Here is a 22,082-nt window from a genome sequence, read left to right on the forward strand (position 1 = left end):
CAATAGTTGCTACAAGCTACTGAGACTGAATCTGTCTAAATTTTGACAAAAATTTGTTGACAAATACGGAAAATAAAACAATGGCCCACAGACTGGAAGTATTCAGTATACATCCCAATTCCAAAGAAGGGATCCCAGGGATTGCAATAATTATTGAACTATTGCCTTAATATCCCATGCAAGTAAAGTAATGCTCAAGATTCTACAACAAAGGCTCTTACCATACATGAGGCAAGAAATGCCAGACGGCCAAGCTGGATTTAGAAAGGGAAGAGGCACCAGAGATCATATTGCAAACATCCATTGAATAATGGAACGGACCCAGGAATTTCAGAAGAAAATCACCCTGTGCTTTATAGATTACAGCAAAGCCTTTGATTGTGTAGATCACAAAAAAGTATGGAATGCTTTAAAAGAAATGGGGGTGCCATAGATTCTGATTGTCCTGATGCGCAACCTATACTCTGCACAAGAGGCTACTGTAAGGACAGAATATGGAGAAACCGATTGGTTCCCCATAGGAAAGGGTGTGAGACGGGTGTATTTTAACACCCTATTTGTTTAATCTATATGCAGAACATATACAGAAAGCAGGATTGGACCAAGATAAAGGAGGTGTGAAAACTGGAGGGAGAAATATCAATAATTTAAGATATGCAGATACCATACTCCTAGCAGGAATCAGTAATGATTTGAAACGAATGCTGATGAAAGTTGAAGAGGAAAACACAAAAGCAGGACTACAGCTGAACGTCAAGAACACTAAAGTAATGAAAACAGAAGATTTATGTAACTTTAAAGTTGACAATGAGGACATTGAACTTGTCATGGATTATCAATACCTTGGCACAGTCATTAACCAAAATGGAGACAAGAAATCAGAAGAAGGCTAGGACTGGGGAGGGCAGCTATGAGAGAACTAGAAAAGGTCCTCAAATGCAGAGATGCATCACTAAACACTAAAGTCAGGATCATTCAGACCATGGTATTCTCGATCTCCATGTATGGATGTGAAACTTGACAGTGAAAAAAGTGGATAGGACAAAAATCAACTCATTTGAAATATGATGTTGGAGGACAGGTTTGCAGATACAGTGGAATGCGAAAAAGACAAATAATTGGGTGTTAGAACAAATTAAACCACTAGAAGCTAAAATGATGAAACTGAGGTTATCATACTTTGAACACATAATGAGAAGACATGATTCACTAGAAAAGACCATAATGCTGGGGAAAACAGAAGGGAACAGAAAAAGAGGAAGGCCAAACAAGAGGTGAATTGATTCCATAAAGGAAGCCACAGACCTGAACTTACAAGATCGGAACAGGATGGTTCATGACAGATGCTCTTGGAGGTCGTGGATTCATAGGGTCGCCATAAGTCGTAATCAACTTGAAGGCACAACAATAACGCCTCTTCTATTTCCAGCACTTAGTTTTCTTGTTCTCCACAGAAAGAAAAACACTTAAGTGTTTTGTTCTCAATAAGGATTTTAAATACGTATTTTCCCAACCTTTGTAACATCCATGGTGGCCTTCATGTGGTGGCCTTGTTGCATATATCTCTGGGCTAATTTTAAAAACTTTGTATGATCTCAGTCATTTTCTCTCCATCATTCAAAGAGCAACTTCTGCTACTTACCATACATGGTGCATGGGTTCATGTAAGTGATCATTTATTTATTTATTGAATTTCTTAGTCGCCCATCTGGCTGGCTGTCCAGCCACTCTGGGCGACGTACAAAATAAGCATACAGATACAATAAACATTAAAAATCTGGAACAAGATAATAAAATCTAGCCCACCCCAAAAGCCTGCCTGAAGAGCCAGGTCTTCACGGCCCGGCGGAAACTCATTATAGAAGGGGCATGGTGGAGATCATTTGGGAGGGAGTTCCACAGGGTGAGAGCCACAATTGAAAAAGCCCTCTCTCTAGTCCTCACCAGTCTGGCTGTTTTGACTGATGGGATAGAGAGAAGGTCTTTTGAGGCTGATCTTGGATGGCATAGCTGATGATGCTGGAGTCACTCCATCAGATAGACTGGGCTGAAACCATATAGGGATTTAAAGGTCAAAACCAACACCTTGAATTGGGCCCGGCAAGCAACATGAATCTCAAACACCACACAAAGTGTCATTCTCTTCCAGTTCCTTTTGCTCAGGACTTCAAGGCCTCCATTGGTCTGTCTCAGATCATATCAGGCCAGAGATCTGTCCACATTTAACAGAGCATATACATATTTTAGGGTTCTGTTCACGTTACGATAACTCATCTTCTGATGGGGGTGCTTCATTAGTTTCATTGCCATTACCAGGCTAGAACAGGGCTGTTGGAGACATCTGCAGAGGTAAGAGACTCATTACATTGGCACATCCCTTGAAGGCTCATGGATTTGATTGGATTCCTGGTGTGTATTGGATTTTCCTATTTGATATACTGTTTTGGTTCTGTTGTAACCCTGATTGATCTCTAGAAGACACAGGCTAATGACACAGTTTGCTCCTAAATGCCCTCTCCGTATCCATAGATTTTGGCTATCCCTTTGGTTTTCCTGAAGAGGTGAAATAATGAAATGAAAGAGAATGCTGTTGGTGCACAAATGGCAGAAGACTCAAGACAAATCAGATCAAACACAAGCTTAAATCCCGTACTAGGGTCAACTCTAGGATGGTGATGACAGTGAAGAGTCTTACCTCTGACACCATTTCATCTGTCCAGAATTGTCCAGCGGACCACTTCTGGATAGTGAAAGGCCTTCTTCAATCTGACCAGTATGTGAAAATGATAACACCATTATCTATCAATCTGATCTACTCTAATTTGATTTATATCCCACCCTTTCCCCCGTAGGAGCCCAGGGCTGCAAACAAAAGCACTAAAAACACTTTAAAACATAATAAAAACAGACTTCAAAACACAACAACCATTAAAAACATATTAAAACAACACATCTTTAAAAACATTTTTTTAAAGGTTTAAAAACAGAAAGGTTTAAAAATATATTAAAAAGCAATTCCAGCACAGATGCAGACTGGGATGAGGTCTGTACTTAAAAGGGTTGTTGAAAGAGGAAGGTCTTCAGTAGGCACCAAAAAGATAACAGAGGTTGTGCCTGTCTAATATTTAAGAGGAGGGAATTCCAAAGGGTACGCTCCACTACACTACAGGTCCGTTTGCTATGTTGTGCGGAATGGACCCCCCTCATAAGATGGAATCTGCAGGAGGCCCTCACCTGCAGAGCACAATGATTGACTGGGTATATAAGGAATAAGACAGTCTTTCAGGTATCCTGGTCCCATGTGGTATAGGGCTTTGTACACAAAAACTAGAAGCTTGAACTTAGCCGCATTAGTGCCTATTGCAGTCATTTTGCAGAACATGTTACAAATAATTGTTCACATCCATTCCAACTTGGATTCCACTTCAAAAAAAAATCAAACAAGATTTGAGGATGCTGTGCTGCTGCTAACCAAGCTTAATGGATACCTTGTAGACTGTTCCCCTAACAATGTGGGCAGACCCCTCAGAAAAATGAAATTAACCACGTGTATGCTTGAACCTTGCACATCTTGGATACTTAAAGTGGCATTTCTAACTGAGTCTCAGAGTCTCAGTGCGTTCCTTAGAGAGTGGGTTTCCCAAACTTCTGAAGGAGGAACTTAGTGATCTACCTTTGATCCTGACATGATTAACTCTGTTGCTTTGTATCCAGTCCTTCATACCTTTAGTAACGTGTTCAAGTATGCAGTTGCATCTCTGCTCCAAAGTCTTCTGAATAATCCTGATTATTTGGATCTATTCCAGGCTGGTTTTAGGCCTTGTTTTGGAACCAACTGCCGTGGTGGGAGGCTTGCTGAGAGATGGACAGGGGAAGTGCTAACCTGCTGATTCTCCTGGATCTCTCAATAGTTTTCAGAACCATCAACCATGATGTGCTTCTGGGCAGGCCGGCAGGGGTGGATATATGTGATACCCACTCTTCAGTGGTTCCATTGCTATCTGTCCAACTTTCACATCTATACAAGTTAAGCTGAAATTGAATTCAACCAGATGGAGATATTATTAGTTAAGAACACTAGAGACCTAGATGAGGTGGTTCAACCTGCCCTGGATGGGGCTGTACTGCCCTTGAAGAAGTTGATGCGTAGCATAGGGGTATTCCTTAATACATAATTTACTCTGGATGCTCAGGTGGTAGTTACTAGGTTGCCTTTTGTCAGCTTCGGCTGATACTCCACGTGTGACTTTGCCTGGGGAAGGTAGGCTTGACTTCAATCATTCATGCAAAAAACCTCCCACCCAGTTTGGTATATAATATATATAGTGTCAAATAATAAAATTAATATGTACCCTTAATTTTATAAAATGTTTTATAGCCACAAGTATTGAAAAACAAAAAGTTTTATGTATCACTAAACACCAAATACATTGCAACCATAAATAGGTGGTCTAATATTTCATCAATCAGAATTTCACATATACACATTGAAAATAATCCCGTCTGTCAGCCAACTCTGTATGGTATAATAAAACTACAGTTGTATTAAATTAATGTCACCTGTAAAATAGAGAGAAATTGATTATTAAAAACAATTAATAGTTGCAACATAAAACAATCAAATACATAAAGATTCCAAATATAAAAATAGCAGTATACTGTGGTTACCAGAAAGTGCACTGAAATAAAAATGTCTTCATAGTCTGTTTTAAGGTCAGCAGAGACCACTCTGACCACTCATAAGCAGCATATTATGCAGGTAGTTGGTTGCTAGAACAGACTGACACTCCTTGAGAAATAGAATACTGTGCAGTCTTTCCCCAGGGGCTAGAAAATATTCCAAACCTCTTAATAAGAAAGATCAACATTCTGTGGTAAGGTTACTTACATTCTGCATAAAGCCAAATTCATCACTTCTGTGTATACTATATCCATGGCCATAGTGCACAAATATAGGAAGTACACTATTTAGCACAACAGCACAATCTTTGCCTAGAGCAATGGTACCCAATTCAAATCAAACCAAACATTAAACTATTGCCCCCCCCCAAGTTAATTGTATCACAATGGCAGCTTGCTTTTTACCACTTTACATAGAGCAGAGGCAGACGAGGGTTGCCATAACAACAATGGGAGAGCTAAATATAGCATGTTTTTCTACAATATTGCTTAAGGTAGAATGCTGATGAGGTATGAGGGTGTGTTCAGCCAGTCACTTTTTGAATTCATGTTAGACAAATCTGATTAGAGAAAGCTAAAGAATGTATTGTAGAATTCTATGTGTGAAGATACCGCTTGCTGACTTTCATTTCCAAGCTATTGTCCAATCTATCTCACCTTCCTTCAGCCTTACCCTACCTGCCTGATGGCTGAGCAAAATCTTCCAAGCTGCTGTGGTTGATCTTATAACTCTTATCTCTAACCTTTCTTTGAATTAAGGTGTATCCTTGACTTCTACAAAGGAAAAACATTTGAATGTACGCATTGTTGTGTGGAAAATGTTCTGCTTTGGCATTGAATCTGATCATGCTGTTGCCCCACTTTGTCTTTGTTGGAGAATGCATTAAGTCCCTAGACTTAGGGGAAATTTTGCAGCAACTAGGAATGTAACATTACATCAGGTGAACAAAAGTTTTTTTTAATGTATTAATCCAACTAAAATTTGGGCAGGACATTTTTAAGTTTCGTATTCTAGTAGTGGTAATAACTGCAGGTGGGAGGTACCATGTTAAAAATAAGCATATGAATGTGAAAGTTGGATAGTGAAAAAAGTGGTAAGAGAAAAATCCACTCATTTGAAATGTGCTGGAGGAGAGCTTTGCAGATACCATGGACCGCGGAAAAAGGCAAATAGTTGGATGGCAGAACAAATTAAACTAGAACTGTCACTAGAAGCTAAAATTATGTAACTTTTGAAAAGTAAATTGCCAGTGTTTCAAGGAGGCATGATGTAGTAGTAATGGAGGACTTTAATTATCCCGATATCTGCTGAGAGACAAATTCTGCCAAACACGGCCCCTCCAAGAAATTTCTGACTTGTGTTGGAGATAACTTCCTCCTACAGAAAGTGGAGGAAGCAACCAGAGGATCAGCTATCCTGGACTTGATTCTAACCAATAGAGGTGATTTGGTGGATGAAGTGGCAGTTACGGGAACTCTGGGGGAAAGTGACCACACCATACTTGAATTCTTGATTTTAACAGAAGCAAAAGCTGAGAGTAGCCATACGCGCACCCTGGACTTCAGGAAAGCTGATTTTAATAAACTCAGAACAATTGTAAGTACCGTTCCATGGCAAGCAACCCTAATGAGAAAAGGAGTCCAAGATGGGTGGGAGTTTCTAAAAAAGGAAATTCTAAAAGCACAATGGCAAGTAATTCCAACAAGGAAAAAAGGGGGGAACAGCAGGAGAAGCCAATGTGGCTTCACAAAAAGCTTAGAGATGACCTGAAAACAAAAAAGGAAGTGGAAAGAAGGCCAGGCCACAAAGGAAGAGTACAGGCAGGTATTACGGAATTGCTGGGATGGTGTCAAGAAGGCTAAAGCTGAGAATGAGCTGAGGTTAGCGAGGGATGCTAAAAGCAACAAAAAAGCTTTCTTCAGGTATGTCCATAGTAAAAGACAGAGAAAAGAAATGGTGGCACAGCCACTCAATGAGGATGGCAAAATGATAACAGATGACAAAGAAAAGGCAGAAGTGCTCAATTCCTACTTTGGCTCAGTCTTCTCCCCAAAAAGGGTCTATGACCCTCCTGGGAAACATGAAGTAGAAGGCGCAGAATTGGAGCTTGAGATTGATAGACAAATGGTCAAGGGATACCTAATCACTTTGAACGAGTTCAAATCTCCAGGGCCCGATAAACTGCATCCTAGAGTATTGAAGGAACTGGCTGAAGAACTCTCAGAACTGCTGTCTATTATCTTTGCAAAATCATGGAGGACTGGTGAAGTGCCAGATGACTGGAGGAGAGCTAATGTTGTCCCTATCTTCAAAAAGGGCAAAAAGGAGGAACCGTGGAACTACAGACCAGTCAGCCTAACATCAATCCCTGGAAAAACTCTGGAGCAGATTATAAAGCGGTCAATCTGTAAGCACCTTGAAAGCAATGTAGTGATTACTAGGAGCCAACACGGATTTATGAAGAACAAATCCTGCCAAACTAATCTTATCTCATTTTTTGATTGGGTAACCTCCCTGGTACAATGTGGGAATGCTGTGGACATAATATATCTCAACTTCAGCAAAGCTTTTGACAAAGTGCCCCATGATATTCTGATTTGCAAGCTAGCTAAATGTGGGCTGAATGGAACAACTATCAGGTGGATCTACAGTTGGCTCCAGAATCGTTCTCAAGGAGTGCTTATCAATGGTTCCTTCTCAAACTGGGCAGAAGTAACGAGTGGGGTACCACAGGGCTCGGTCGTGGGCCCAGTGCTCTTCAACATTTTGATTAACGACTTGAATGAGCAGGTACAGAGCATGCTTATCAAATTTGCAGATGATACAAAATTGGGGGCTAATACTGTGGAAGACAGAAACAAAATTCAAAGGGACCTTGATAGGCTGGAGCATTGGGCTGAAAACAACAGAATGAAATTCAACAGGGATAAATGCAAAGTTCTGCTCTTAGGAAAAAGAAACCAAATGCATAGCTATAAGATGGGGGGTACTTGGCTCAGCCATACGACATGTGAGAAGGATCTTGGAATTGTCTTTGATCAGAAGCAGAATATGAGCCAACAGTGTAATGTGGCTGCAAAAAAGGCAAATGCTATATTAGGCTGTATTAACAGAAGTATAGTTTCCAAATCACATGAAGTACTAGTTCCCCTCTATTCAGCACAGATTAGCCCTCATCTTGAATACTGCGTCCAGTTCTGGTCTCTGTACTTCAAGAAGGGTGCCGACAAACTGGAACAGGTTCAGAGGAGGGCAACAAGGATGATCAGGGGACTGGAAACAAAGCCCTATGAGGAGAGACTGAAAGAACTGGGCATGTTTAACCTGGAGAAGAGAAGACTGAAGGGAGATATGATAGCACTCTTCAAGTACATGAAAGGTTGTTACATAGAGGAGGGCCGGTATCTCTTCTCGATCGTCCCAGAGTACAGGACACGGAATAATGGGCTCAAGTTGCAGGAAGCCATATTTCGACGACATCAGGAAAAACGTCCTAACTGTTAGAGCCATACGACAATGGAACCAATTACCTAAAGAGGTAGTGGGTTTTCCAACACTGGAGGCCTTCAAGAGGCAGCTGTACAGCCATCTGTTGGAAATGCTTTGATTTGGATTCCTGCATTGTGCAGGGGATTGGACTTGATGGCCTTATAGGCCCCTTCCAACTCTACTATTCTATGATTCTATGATGGTAAGGCTGTTTATACAAATAATAAATGGATACGGCTGTTTACAAGAAGCATATAACACTATTCTTAATAAATGCTTACATATTTAAGGCACTGTACACTGATTGCCTTACTAGGTAGTGAATTGTTATAAATCTGTTAGAGCCAGCTATGTGCTGCTGTAACCCTTTTGTTACCAGTTAATGCTAGCTATTTGCCTATCTAGCCCATGTGATAAAAGATAGAGCTTGCTTGAATATTATGTCCTGGCTTTGGCCAGCAATATATGGCTGCTTCACTATTTAACTTTTAAGTTACTGGCTAAGGCCACATATATAATCATATATGCACAATTTCTGCAATGGCTACTACTAGCCATTGAAATACAACACCTACTTGTATTTCTACTCTGAACCAGAAAAAGTAATATATTTTGATTTTCTGCTGTGGAACTGTATTATTATATTTCCTAATACATCCTTAGCCCCAAGGAGTAACTTGGGTAGGATTTCTTTTTCTAGCCAGTCATCGGCACTCAATAACAGAACTCCGTTGAGGACAGAGTTTGGCATATTAGACTCTGTTTAGATATAAACCTAGAAAGAACGTGTAGAACCCTCATCCTTGTGCATCTGTGAGACGAGAGTACAACCAGTAACAAGGAGTTCAAAAAAGGGCTTGTGTATATCCTTTTGGGTGAGGTCCCTAACCTTGATTGGTGCTAATGTATTGATCCACCAGTGATTTTCACTACGTTTCCTCTATGGTATGTTCCTTCTTTAGGGCTCTAGGAGGCTAATCAATGGATATGCTATAAGTCATGATTAGATGTTAACTTACCGAGAATAAGGCACATACACCTTACAGAGTCCTGTGCCTGCTAAATAGAATATAGTGGCCACTCTGTTGATGTCAATAGAGAGAAACTAGGTGCATTTGCAAGTTTGTTGCCCTTAGTGACTAGTCCTATATTGGCTCACCTTTTCAGGCAAAATATAGACTGTTAGTCAAGGTGAGGGGGAAACACTCAAAATGGCAGAGTAGTATGCTTTCTTGGCAACAGTCTTTTGATAAAAATCTATATCAGGGGCTCTGTAAAACAATTCTGTGTTCCGTATGCTCTGTTTTAAAGTGATTCTTGGCTGTACCTGATTAGACATCTGACTGAGAGAGCCTTGCCCAAATCTCCAAAAGCCTGAAGCTAGTGTTACATGGAATACCACTCAAAATGGTCCTGCTAGGGGTATCTTCAGGGGGAGCACAGGACCAGAAGGAGGCTGAAAATCCCCTTTGTATGACTCGAGTCGCTTTGGAAGCCTGCCTTGAAAATAGTATTTGTAAACCAAACTTGGGGCAGTATTCAACAATTACATCCCATCAGCACAAGGGTTTCTGCTTGTGCAACGGGACTTCTCCCCTCGTTTCCCTCCACATGCACTTGACCCCCTTTCCAACTCTGCTTCAGAGGGTTGGGGGAACCCCTAGAACGGATTTAGGAGGTGCATGGGGGGATGAGGGGGGAGAATATTCCATTGTACAAGCAGAAATCCTTGCACTGATAGAACGTTTAATGCTTAACACTACATGACATATCACCTTCTGGGTTCTATAATAATCTGTTTCATTTCTTCTGTTTCTAGTGGTTGACTTGATATGTTCTCTTTACCTGTTTAGGTCCAAGGGAGTTATAGTGAATATTTCCTCTTTTGCTGGGATTCACCCATCTCCATTCCTGACCCTTTATTCAGCAACGAAGGTAACTTTATTTATTTGCTGCATTTTATGTACCATCCATCCCACCAACCTCTCTGCATGGTTTCCATAGACAATAGAATAGAAAATATAATTTACAATAAAATCCCTTAAAACCAAAAAAAATTCAGAAAGCCCAGCAAAGAAGCAACTACAATGTGCATAAAACCAGCATGAAACAATTTTTTAAAAATCTGAAATCTTGTATGAAACACCAGTTAAGAAATGATGTAGTCATATCTGGAATCCCTTTCTTTGCAGCTTAGTTTCAAGAGATTTCAGCTTTGTGAATAGTGAGTGCATGTTTTTATATATGAAATAAAATTGGGGAACTTTATTATTAAAGGGGTATAAGTCTTGGGGCAGTATATTATCCTCGTTCAGTTATATATACCAGGGGCAGCTAACATGGTACCCTCCAGATATTGTGTACAGCTCCTACCAGAAGTTACAAATGTTAACCAAGAGGTATCTGATAGGTAGTTATTCTATTTTGTAAGCCAGTTTAGCAAATGAACTTGTTCATATCTCAGATGTTTAGAGCAGGAGACAGTAGAGCGGTTTTTAGAAGTGTTTCATCTGTTTATTCATTTGCTTGAACAATTTATAGACCACTTAGTATAAAAAACCTAAGCAGTTTACAAACTAAAAACCATAAAACCACAGAGCTAAAACACAAATAAAACAAAATGTGTACTGTCAACACTAAAATACGTAGCAGTGCAGTCTGCAAATAAACAGGACAAACAACTTTTTAATAGGCATCTCAAACACATCACAGTTGATGCCTCTCAGATTGCACAGGGGAGAGTGTTCTAGAGGGCCAGTGTCACCATGGAAAAGGCCTACCTCCATGCTAGCCATTGCACAGCCAGCAGGGCTACTTCCAATGAATATAAAGATTGGCTGGATCTGTACAGGGAAAAGAGTTCCACCAGATATCCTGTCCCAAGTTAGATACTGGTGAAACCTGTGAGAAGTATATGGGTTATAGGCATTGGGCTTAGTTTTGAAAGAGACTTTTTTAAAATAGCACATTAAAAGTAAAATAATCCATTCTGGAGTCTTTGACAATAATATTGCCCCAAAGCAATAATTGTGGTGCCCTGGTAATCCAATTCCTTACCCTACTGACATATTTACCACTCCTTCCCCAGTCCTCATCTGCCCATCTCTTTCCCTTTTAACAAGCTTCTTTCTGGTACTTATACAGCACCCAAAAGTATAGTATATCTATTTAAAATTAAAACAAAAAAGTTTGAAGTTTTATAGCTGAGATTCTTTTTCTGTTATAAATAACAAAAAATCTAAATATTGATTATGGTTGAAATTGTATACATATTTACCTCTGAGTAAATCGCATTGATCATAGTGGGAATTAATTCTAAGCAAACATGCATAAGATTGTGCCGTAAGTAAGATGATTTTCTTGAGAAAACCAAATAATAGACGATTCAAAGTTTAGTGCATTTATTTTTGTTTTAGCATTTCCTCTTCCACACATACAAGGTATATGATACTGACTTCCACCATGCTTTGTAAGTTTTGTGCTAAATTAGGTCAAATTATTTTTCAAAGCAATCCAAATTCTGTGGCTAGTATCAAAGTGCTCCCACTAGAGCAAGAATTTCTGTCTTGCGCAATGAAACTTTCCCTCCTTTTCCTCTCACCAGTTCTTTTCCAGAAGATTGGAGGAAGTCCCAGAACAGATTTAGGGGGACTCCAGGGGCACTCGAGGAAGGAGAAGTTCTGTTGCGCAAACAAGTCCTTGCACTAGCAGAACTACTTTGCTGGATAAGCCCTGTGTTTTGCATAAACTCTGGAAGTGAAATCCATGTGTATTTTGGAATCGCTCTGCATTTCTTTCTTTTTTTGTATTTTGAATTATTTATTTTGGGTCAGTTAGCTCTTTGTCCTGTGACTATGCCAGACATGAAAGCCCTGTATCTGATCACTAGGAACCTTATTTAGCCCCTTCTCAGGAAAATATTTCAGCCAGTATTTACTTGCTTATTTACTTATTGAATTTATCTCCCATCATACCTCCCAGAAGGAGCCCCAGTGGTTTGGACATAACAGTACACCATAATTTAGTGTTACTAAGACAAGCTGCAGTGAGCCTTGGGCTCACACACTTCCTCTTCCATCACTAACTATGAGGAGTTAAGAAACTTTTGCTTCCAGTTGAGATTAACCATAACTTGCTGTATCATGCAAAACAAATTGTAGCAATTCTTAACTGAGTTTAGTTGAAACAAGCTAATTTTAAACTATAGTTTATGAAGATGGCTTGTTTCAACTCCCCTTAGTTAAGGTTAATAATAGTTTAGGAATCAGACAAAATGCTAACCTGTGTTTAATCTGAAACAGAAGTGGGAAGCTTCTGATCTTGTAGCTACCTTGGAAGAGGAGAATGTTGAGGACAGCACGCAAGCCTGTGCCATCCTCATAATGCTACCAGACAATAATCTCTAAAATCTGAGATTCTCCAAAAATTGAATGTTAAGTTTCTAGGGAATTGTGGCATATATGTATATATTTAAGACATAATACTTACTCAGCCATTTCTGCTCTGTTTATTTATTCAATTTATTAATTTGTTCATTATTAAGGAGCCCAGGGTGGCAAACAAACAATAACACACTAAAAACATCTATAAAACATCTTAAAAATCTTTAAAAACATCTTTTAAAACATCTTACCATCTACCATCTGATAGTGGTAGATGTGAATATAGTTTGAACACAAATTGATGGCTACGAATACATTTTAGCTGTTCAGGATAAAAATATTTAAAGACCTAACGAAGTATATAATTCTGGGAGCTGTGGAGAAAGGAAAGCATCTACACTAGCATCCTCTTCCTGATAAGCCATGACTTGGTACCAGTCCCCTTGTGTAATTTTCTTCCCATATACACAGTGCTCTGCTTAGAATACCATGTTTGTAGGATTAGGTGATGTTTAGCCTTTTTTGAACAACATGTATAAATTGTACTATAAATTCATCTGCGTATAGTACATTCCTAACACTTTCCTATTGCACATCTTTAGGTGTTTGTGGATTTCTTCTCTCAAGGTCTCAATATAGAATATAGAAACAAGGGTATCATTTTTCAGGTGAGTGGAATTGTTCCATTCAGATAGCTCTGCTATTGTGTAATTAACTTGGCAACAAAGGTAATGGTGACAGTCAATTCATTCAAAAATGTAGCAACAGCTGAGGCTTAGTGGGTATTGACTAAGAGCAGAGATGTGAAAGCCCAGGGGAGATTTTTTTTGAGAGAGCTTTTAGTTAAGTTGGAGCAGCTTCTTACATTTAGTTGCTTTTACTGTGCTTTTCTGTGACCCATTTTTGTATGCTATTGGTATATACTAGATCAGTGGTTCCCAACCTGGGGGCCGTGACCCCCAAGGGGACTGTGCAGTAATCCAAGGAGACCACGAACAGTAAAGAAATGAATTATTAATTATTTTTTTTTAAAAAGTCTTCACTCCCTGAATGCTGTCTGCTCCCCACTGCCGCCGCAGACACCTCTCCCTTGCTCCGAACAAGAGGGAGCACTTTTGCTGAAGCAGCAGAGCATCTTTCAGGCATGCTGAGGGCAGGCGTCTGCCTATAAAACACATGGCAGATGCTGAAGTAGACTGAGGATTGAGCTACCAGGAAGAAGAGAGGATTACTTTCCCGTCTTCTTACGCTACCGCTGCTGACAACGCCCTTGCTCAGAACGAGAGAGGCTTTTTGTGAAGCAAAAAGAAGCAAGGCTGCAAGGAAAGGATGCTTTCCCCCTGCCTTCCTGGCAGCCAGCGTGCTTGCCTTTCTTGGCTCCTGCTTCACTGCCACCTCCTTTAAAAAATTATTCTTATTTGTGAGGCTGCCCAGATCTCCCCTTCAGCCCAGATAGAGCCAAGGAGCAGAGAGGATGCTCAGGATTTGCTTGTGCCCCCCCATCTCTGAGGCTAAGTGTGTGTGCCAGCGTAACCCCTTTCTTCCACCTACACTCCCCAATCTCTCTCTCCAAGGATTCTTTAATTTACCTTAGCCATTCTGCTTCCCAGTCTTCTCTCAGCAGCAGCCGTTAGCCACTTTCTGTTCTCAGTGGTCCCACTTCCTGCTCAGTCCACTGCTGGATGTGTCTGTGTGTGTTGCTTGATGCTGTTTTTATGATGTGAACTGCTTTGAGTATCTTTTATTAAGAATACACATTTTTAAAACGAAGAAGTTCCATTTTGTGGGAAGAGTCCAGTGTAGCAGATGTTTTCTTAGCATATTTCATTGAAGAGCTACTTCTTGGCTATATTCGATTGGATAGGTCTGTTCATAAAGCTTGTGACAGGCTCCTGTACTTCATGGGGTGTGTGAAAACTCAAGCTTCATCCATGAGTTCATAAGTGGAAACACAATTTTTAGACGCTGATTACTGCTTATGTTGGTGAGCCTGTGAGAAGGCACTCCATGCTTCTGAGCCCAATTCAAGGTGTTGGTGTTTACCTTTAAAGCTCTAAACAGCTTAGGACCAAAAGTACCTGAAAGAACACCTCATTCCATATCAGCCTATCTGAGCATTCAGATTTTCAGGTGAAGCCCTTCTCAGAGTACCATCAGTGGGTGAAGTTCCTTACAAAGGAGAAGGCCTTTCCTGTGGTGTTACCCCATATTTGAAATATATTATCTCCGTGGAAGTTCAATCTGCGCCAACAGCACAATCTTTTCAGTACCAGGGCGCGATACATTGTTCTTTGCTCAGACATTGTATAGCCCCTGTCTGCTTTGTTGCCTCTCAGTTTTATTGTTATATAAAGATATTTGTAATGTGGTGGTAGTAGTTGTCATCATTGTTCCTGGAATTTATCAGGGTGAAGAGTGGGCTAGACATTTTAAAAATAAAATAGTATGTAATAAACATTACATAAAGCAATTATTTAAAATTACTTGCAGCCTTGTCCAAAAGACAATTTTTTTCTCAGGCATGTGCCTTTTAACTGCTCATTTCTCTTAGACCTATAAATATTTCCACTATTCTTGTCAGATGTGTTTGACATATAGTACACTCAAGAAAAGGAGCTAATTTTGCTCACATTTAGGGATGGATGGGTCAGTCTTGGGTCCACATCACTTTTGCATGTTTTCATTGATCTGTTCCAGTTCATTTCTTAATTAATTTGCAACTTTGTTTTTATGTGCTTGAAAATTTACATTTAAATGTGTATTTTGGAATGGAATTCGCATTGCGTGCTAATTCCTCAAGCATCCTTACTCATAACTGTTATATTTCCATGTTTTTAATGTTACCCATTTTTTAAAATTAGATAGCATTGCTAAATGCAGGGCTTTACTTTACTTTGGGGAAAATGTAATGTACCTTAGAAGACTAATGAATACAATATTTAATTGGGGAAAGGCAGCATAGAAAGGTTTAGCACTAAAGCATGTCACAGACAAAGGCAGCAGTTCAATACATCTATACTCAGAAGTAAGCTCCATTGGGTTCAATGGAACTTACTCCCAGGTAAGTGTGTACTGGATTGCAGCCTTAGCCCAGTTTTGAGACCAAAATCTGTGTGCTATGGCTGTACTACATTTAGTTCAATTGCCAATAGTTCATCCTTTGGCGCCACCCACTGTTGTAATTGAGCAACACAAAATGAAGACTGTTCTAAATACTGGAGCAGTTTGCATATAATACTAAACGTTGGTTGGTTGGTTGGTTGGTTGGTTGGTTGGTTGGTTGGTTGGTTGGTTGGTTGGTTGGTTGGTTGATAAATGGCTTAGATTAACTCATTTCCAGGCAGACCTCACAAAGTGGTTTATATTTATTTTATTTATTTATTTAGTTTAATTTATATACCGCCCTAAGCCCGAAGTCTCTCTGGGCGGTGTACAAAAAGATAAAAACAAGCACAATATATAAATACAATAAATAATAATAATAATAAAAAAAACAATAACAAACCAAACAACATCCAAAATACGGAAATGCTGTTTAAAATACACTTTAAAATGCCTGGGAGTATAAAAAGGTTTTCACCTGGCGCCGAAAAGATAGTAGCGTCGGCGCCAGGCGCACCTCATCAGGGAGACTGTTCCACAGTTCGGGGGCCACTACTGAAAAGGCCCTGGTTCTAGTCATCACCCTCCGAGCCTCTCGATGGGATGGTACTCGGAGGAGGGCCTTAGATGTTGAGCGTAGTGTACGGGTAGGTTCATATTGGGAGAGACGTTCCACCAGGTATTGCGGTCCCATGCCGTGTAGGGCTTTATAGGTCAAAACCAGCACTTTGAATCTAGCCCGGAAACAAATAGGAAGCCAGTGCAGACGGGCCAGAACAGGTGTTATATGAGCGGACCTTCTGGTCCGCGTCAACAATCTGGCCGCTGCATTCTGGACTAGCTGTAGTTTCCGAACAGTCTTCAAGGGCAGCCCCACGTAGAGCGCGTTGCAGTAGTCCAATCTAGAAGTTACCAGAGCATGAACAACTGAAGCGAGGTCATCACTGTCCAGATAGGGACGTAGCTGGGCTACCAATCGAAGATGGTAAAAAGCATTCCGTGCCACCGAGGCCACCTGGGCCTCAAGAGACAGGGAAGGATCGAAAAGAACTCACAAGCTACGAACCTGTTCCTTCAAGGGGAGTGTAACCCCATCAAGAACAGGATGAACATCCACCATCTGAGCAGAGAAGGCACTCACCAACAGCGTCTCAGTCTTGTCTGGATTGAGCTTCAGTCTGTTAGCTCCCATCCAGTCCATTATCGCGGTCAGGCAACGGTTTAGCACGTTAACAGCCTCACCTGAGGAGGATGAAAGGGAGAAATAGAGCTGCGTGTTTTATAAAAATAGTTATATACCACCATTTGTTTTTTAAAAAATCAAAGCCGTTTACAACATACACAAACAGAACAAAACCATATAAAAATTTAAAATGAGAAATTAAAGAACTACTGCAGAAGGATACCGTTTCCAGCAGGCATCCAAAATTAGAATAGAAGGTATCTGCTCAATCTCTATTGGCAGAGCATTTCACAGGGCAGGGCCAATGACACTAAAGGTTCAGCTTCTTGTTGTCACATGAGCCTCGCTAACTTGGGGAATGTTGTTGTTGTTATGTGCCTTCAAGTCGATTACGACTTATGGCAACCCTATGAATCAGCAACCTCCAAAAGCATCTGTCATGAACCACCCTGTTCAGATCTTGTAAGTTCAGGTCTGTGGCTTCCTTTATATAATCAATCCATCTCTTGTTTGGTCTTCCTCTTTTTCTACTCCTGTTTTTCCCAACATTATTGTCTTTTCTAGTGAATCATGTCTTCTCATGATGTGTCCAAAGTATGATAACCTCAGCTTCATCATTGAGGAATAGTGATATTCCAGCAGATGATCTTGTGTTACCTGTGTGAGCTAAAACAATCCCAAGCGAAGCCTCAGGCTCACGTGCTCATCTCTTTCCCTCTGCTCTTTCAGCATAGCTGGGGAAATGACTTTGGCAGTGTTTCCTTTGTTTTCCTGTATCTCGGCTTGTTTTGTCATGCAAACTGGGGGTCATGGTTTAGTACAAACTCTGCTTAGTTAAACAAGCCAGTTTCATAACTTGTAGTTTAAAGTTGGTTGTTTTGATTCTGCACAGAGCTTGCCATGAACCACAATCCCCAGTTTGGACAATACAAGAAGCCAAAATTCTGAGAAAGTGAAAGTAAACATTGACAAAGTCATTGTCGTGCCTCTGCAGGAGGAGGATTGGAGAGGGCAGCGAGCATGCAAGCCTGAGGCTTCACTTGGGATTGTTCCAACTCATGCTCATAGCATTAAACCATGGTTTAGTATTAATGAAAAAGAGGCTACTGTCTGCAATGGAAATCAAAGATAGGTCAGTGCCCATATCAAGCCACTTCGAACTGTATAAGCTCTCATTGTGTCATACCTCTGAGTAGCATCTTGCATACTCAAATCAGAGTCAAACTAAACCAGTATGTATTTGAAAATTCTCGTTTCTAGCTATAAGCAAGATCAAAATATGTTATTTCAACAGTTTAAATAAATTTCCTGGAAATCTATAGCAACTATTGATTTTTAACTACCTAAATGATTATATTTCCATAGGGGCCTAGTTACGACAGGTCTGTCACAGCTTTTACAAACCAGCAGCAGAAACCAGAATACCTGAGCTAGGCAGACAGTTACTACCTCATGACTCCCCCTGCCCTCAAGCCCTTTCTGCTGATTTGGAGTCACTGGGTTGGTGGGGGGGAGAGCAAGCAAGCAGCTGGCAGCACATATGTGATTCTTTGGAAGAAAAGCACCATATCCCTGTCAATTGTTATCTGATACAAAGTTTTCTGGTGGCTATTTTAGCAGAGATAGCTAGCTAGATAGATAGAGGGGATGGAGTAGAATGTCAGTAAAGAACTGGTAGCTGTGTCTGGAGAAGAATTTACATATCATGATTTACTGATTTTATGTAAACTACTTTGTGAGGTCTGTCTGAAAAGCAAAATGTGATAAAATTTCTAATGTTAAATCATCTGTAGGGAAAGGTTTGCATATTGGTTCATTTCATATTTGTCATGATCTTTGTTTCTTCATGTATTAACCATCCAAGAAGCCATCTTTTAGAAACATGCTATCTCTTTTCTTTTCAGAGTGTTCAACCATATTTTGTAGTTACAAAATTGTCTAAGCTCCGTAAATCATCCACCTTTAGGCCTACTCCTGAAGGGTATGTAAAATATGCCCTCAACACCATTGGCCTTGAGTCCCAAACTTCTGGATGCCCAGCTCATGCCTTTGTGGTATGTATTGTTCAAAGTTGATTGCTCAGTATGTTTGGTATTTGGGAAGAGAAAATTATGACTTTAGAACAGAATGGGGAACCTTTTTGACTCTGCAAGGCAGAACCTTATCTGGCCCCACCCTTTGCCAACTTTGACAAGTGGTGGGGCAACCCACCTGTCATTCACACAATGTTATTATGACATCAGATGATCAACAGGTGGGCTGTTCTACACACTGTCAAAATTATCTGTGCAGCTGTTCCCAAGTACATGACAGCCACCTGCCTGTTGGTTACTTGGTAACTCCAGCACAAAGGGCTTTGCCAGTCCTATGCTAGGTGCTTTAGGAAGTGCTAAGCATAGTGCTGGCAAAACATTTTGCATGGCAGTTTCCACCTGATAGCCAGCTGACTGTCAGCAGCCGATGGGGAACCTCTGCACAAAGTGCTTTGCAAGCCCTGCACACCTGATCCTGATGGGCAGGAGAGCTGAAGCTTGCTTTTTGCAGATATTGGCTGCAGGAGTAAGTTCCTCATAGGGAACTCTTTCATGCAGCTGAAGTCTTCCCTTGCTGCCAATACACCATTGGGAACACACTTCCTGATGGATGCTGTCAGGCATGGGGCAGATGGCTGTGGTGTGGGGAATATGGCCTCATGGGCCAAATTTAAATCCCTGGTAGCGCAAGTTAGCCAAGCTCCCCAACCCTGTTTTAAGATATCAGAACCTGCTTGCGGACTTCCTCGAGGAATTTGATAGGCTACTGTGAGAACAAGATATTTGACTAGATCAGCCGTTGACCTGATCCAGCAGGGCTCTTATGTTCTTTTGTTATGTTAATATCTGAGAATTAGTGTTGTACTTTGGTTGCCCTCAATGAGCACTTTGAAATTTTGGTATTTAGAGATTTGATAATGAAACTTTTTCTTCCTCCATTTTTTAGGTTTGGTGTAGCAGGTTGCTGCCCTGGTGGCTTTACACAAAGATCGTGGTAGATATGTTCGTGAAAGGAAGAGCTTATCATTTGAAGAAACTAAAAGAAAACTGAATTGCATAATCATGACAAAATTCTTGGTAGTTTTGCATCTGTGTTTAAGAACCAAATATTTGTCATGTCTTAAAATTCTTTTGAATGGGTTACTATTTTGGGACCAGAGATGAGTGTGAATTAAGAGAAAATTCAGTGAAGAGCATGGAAAAGGCAAACAGCTACCTGCAGATTTTGTTTGCTGTTCTGCACCATTGTTTTAGATGTGCTGTAGATGTGACTTGAACAATAACTGATACTTGTAATTACTAGCTTTACTAAAATGTACTTAACACCAGTAGGGTTTGGGAAATTATGTCAGTCAGAGAAATTTGTCTGAACTTGAAAGAGATCACTGTTGTTGTTGATGATAGAGAACAGCACCAACATTGGTGTTGAACTGATCCATGCAGTATTTTTTTCATTAAAAATCTATCATCGTTCATTGATTTTTACACTGCAAGAAATCATGCAGTGATACTTACTATGAGTGGATTTGGACACGTTTTTCCTCTTATCAAACAATGGCCATAAGATCTTGTCTTGTTAGCATGGATATCTTCAGGCATTCTACTGTCTTGTAGTTGATCTCCTTTGAACCATTTGGTGGTGTTGCGGGAAGGGGGAGATAGTAATCTTAATCCAGGTGACTAACCTCTGGTCCTCCCAGTGCTGCTGAATTACAACTTTCATCACTGACCATTGGCCATGCTGGCTGGGACTGATGGGAGATGGAGTCCAACAACATATGGTCAACAGTTGACCACCTATTTTATTCTTTGGGTGATTTAGGGGATGGTGACAATTTTTCAGGCATGATAAAATTGAACTGAAAAAAATGTGTTTGCAGATGCAACTACTGCCCTACTTAAAGGACAGTAAATGTGAAATTGTTGCAGTCTACTTGATGAAAGGTTTTAATGTGATAGTTGTATAGATTTCATGTGCTGGCAATACTTTTGCTTACTAATCCTTTAGTAAAATGGTATCTTGCGGGAGGTGGGTTATATCAAAATGCTGGAAGAAAAATGCTACAGGCTGCAGTAACAAACATTGCTGGCTACCCCGATAGTGATTATCCTTAAATGACTATAGCTTGGATTCAGCAATGTGTTCATACAACAGGGCTTTCCTGCACTGTTGGGTGAGATTCAATATCAATCTCACTGTGCCTCCTTCCCCTGGTAAGGCACGAGCTGGATTGGACCCTGAAGCTAACTTAGGAAGGAAAACACATTTACACACAATGAGATCTTTGGCCAAAGGTTCCACCCGCACAAAGCAGCTCTTGGTCCAACTGGGAGACAGCAATGGTCAGATGGACAACTTTATTTAGGAAGAAGCAACAATTTATAGACCACTAGGGCACGGTGAACAGTAAACAGATGAAAGATAGAGTCATCAAACAAAGTTGTAATACAGAGGTAATAAAAGAACAAAAGGTGCGTTTTCACTCTTCCTGTCTTCCTGTCCTTAAAGTTATCACACACACCCTTTGACACCCTTCATGACTTATTGGAAAAGAACAAACATGTTTGTTCTTTTCAGGATTAAATGCGTCTCTGCAGGGAACACATTCTTTGCCTATGTGCTAGATACACAAGGCAACTTCAGCAGATTCTAAATGCCAGTACTTTACAAAGAATCAACATATACTTAGCTCAAGCCTAAAGGAAAGGCTAAGGAGAGATGCATTTTAGAACACTCATAAGCCTACAAGGGGATAGTTTAGATCAATTTGGGGTTGCTACTTGAGGCATTCATATTTTCCACGCCAACAATCCACCTTTTGGTGCTTATTGCGACCATAGAGAGCCAATCTGCACCATCACTACATCTTATGAAGACCATAGGCTTCATTTACTGCTTCCCTGAAGGTGAGGTGTTCCAGCGCATCCATAGTATAGCCTGGGTCCGCCTTTACCGTAGTCTGAGGTTTACATAAAATGGAAAAGCATGAAGTAATAGGTGAAACAACACATTACTAGAGATATCATGGCAAAATATGAAAGACCAAACAACAAATATTTCACCCACCCCCAGTTGGGTAACCAGGAAGTGAGCCAGGAAAAGAGATCCACGTTACTTTCACTGATTCCAGATATAATGTCCCTTAAACTAGTAATTTTTTATTCAATCTGATGTGAAGTGTCTGTTAGATTAAAGCAACATGCTTTTGAAT

The 22,082-nt window shown here is 40.4% G+C and overlaps 1 protein-coding gene across 1 annotated transcript in view; it reads left to right on the plus strand.

Annotated features, from left to right (window-relative positions):
• HSD17B12 (hydroxysteroid 17-beta dehydrogenase 12) overlaps positions 1-21,353 on the plus strand; it is a 114,189-nt gene extending 92,836 nt beyond the window's left edge. The window contains exons 8-11 of the mRNA XM_061610825.1: positions 10,024-10,105; positions 13,155-13,220; positions 18,742-18,891; positions 19,817-21,353. Of these exons, the coding sequence (XP_061466809.1) occupies positions 10,024-10,105; positions 13,155-13,220; positions 18,742-18,891; positions 19,817-19,921 (403 nt within the window). The 3' untranslated portion in view covers positions 19,922-21,353. The remainder of the gene's footprint in view (positions 1-10,023; positions 10,106-13,154; positions 13,221-18,741; positions 18,892-19,816) is intronic.
• Positions 21,354-22,082: the final 729 nt, after the last annotated feature.

Source organism: Rhineura floridana, chromosome 2, assembly GCF_030035675.1.
Source record: "Rhineura floridana isolate rRhiFlo1 chromosome 2, rRhiFlo1.hap2, whole genome shotgun sequence".
Lineage (NCBI taxonomy): Eukaryota > Metazoa > Chordata > Lepidosauria > Squamata > Rhineuridae > Rhineura > Rhineura floridana.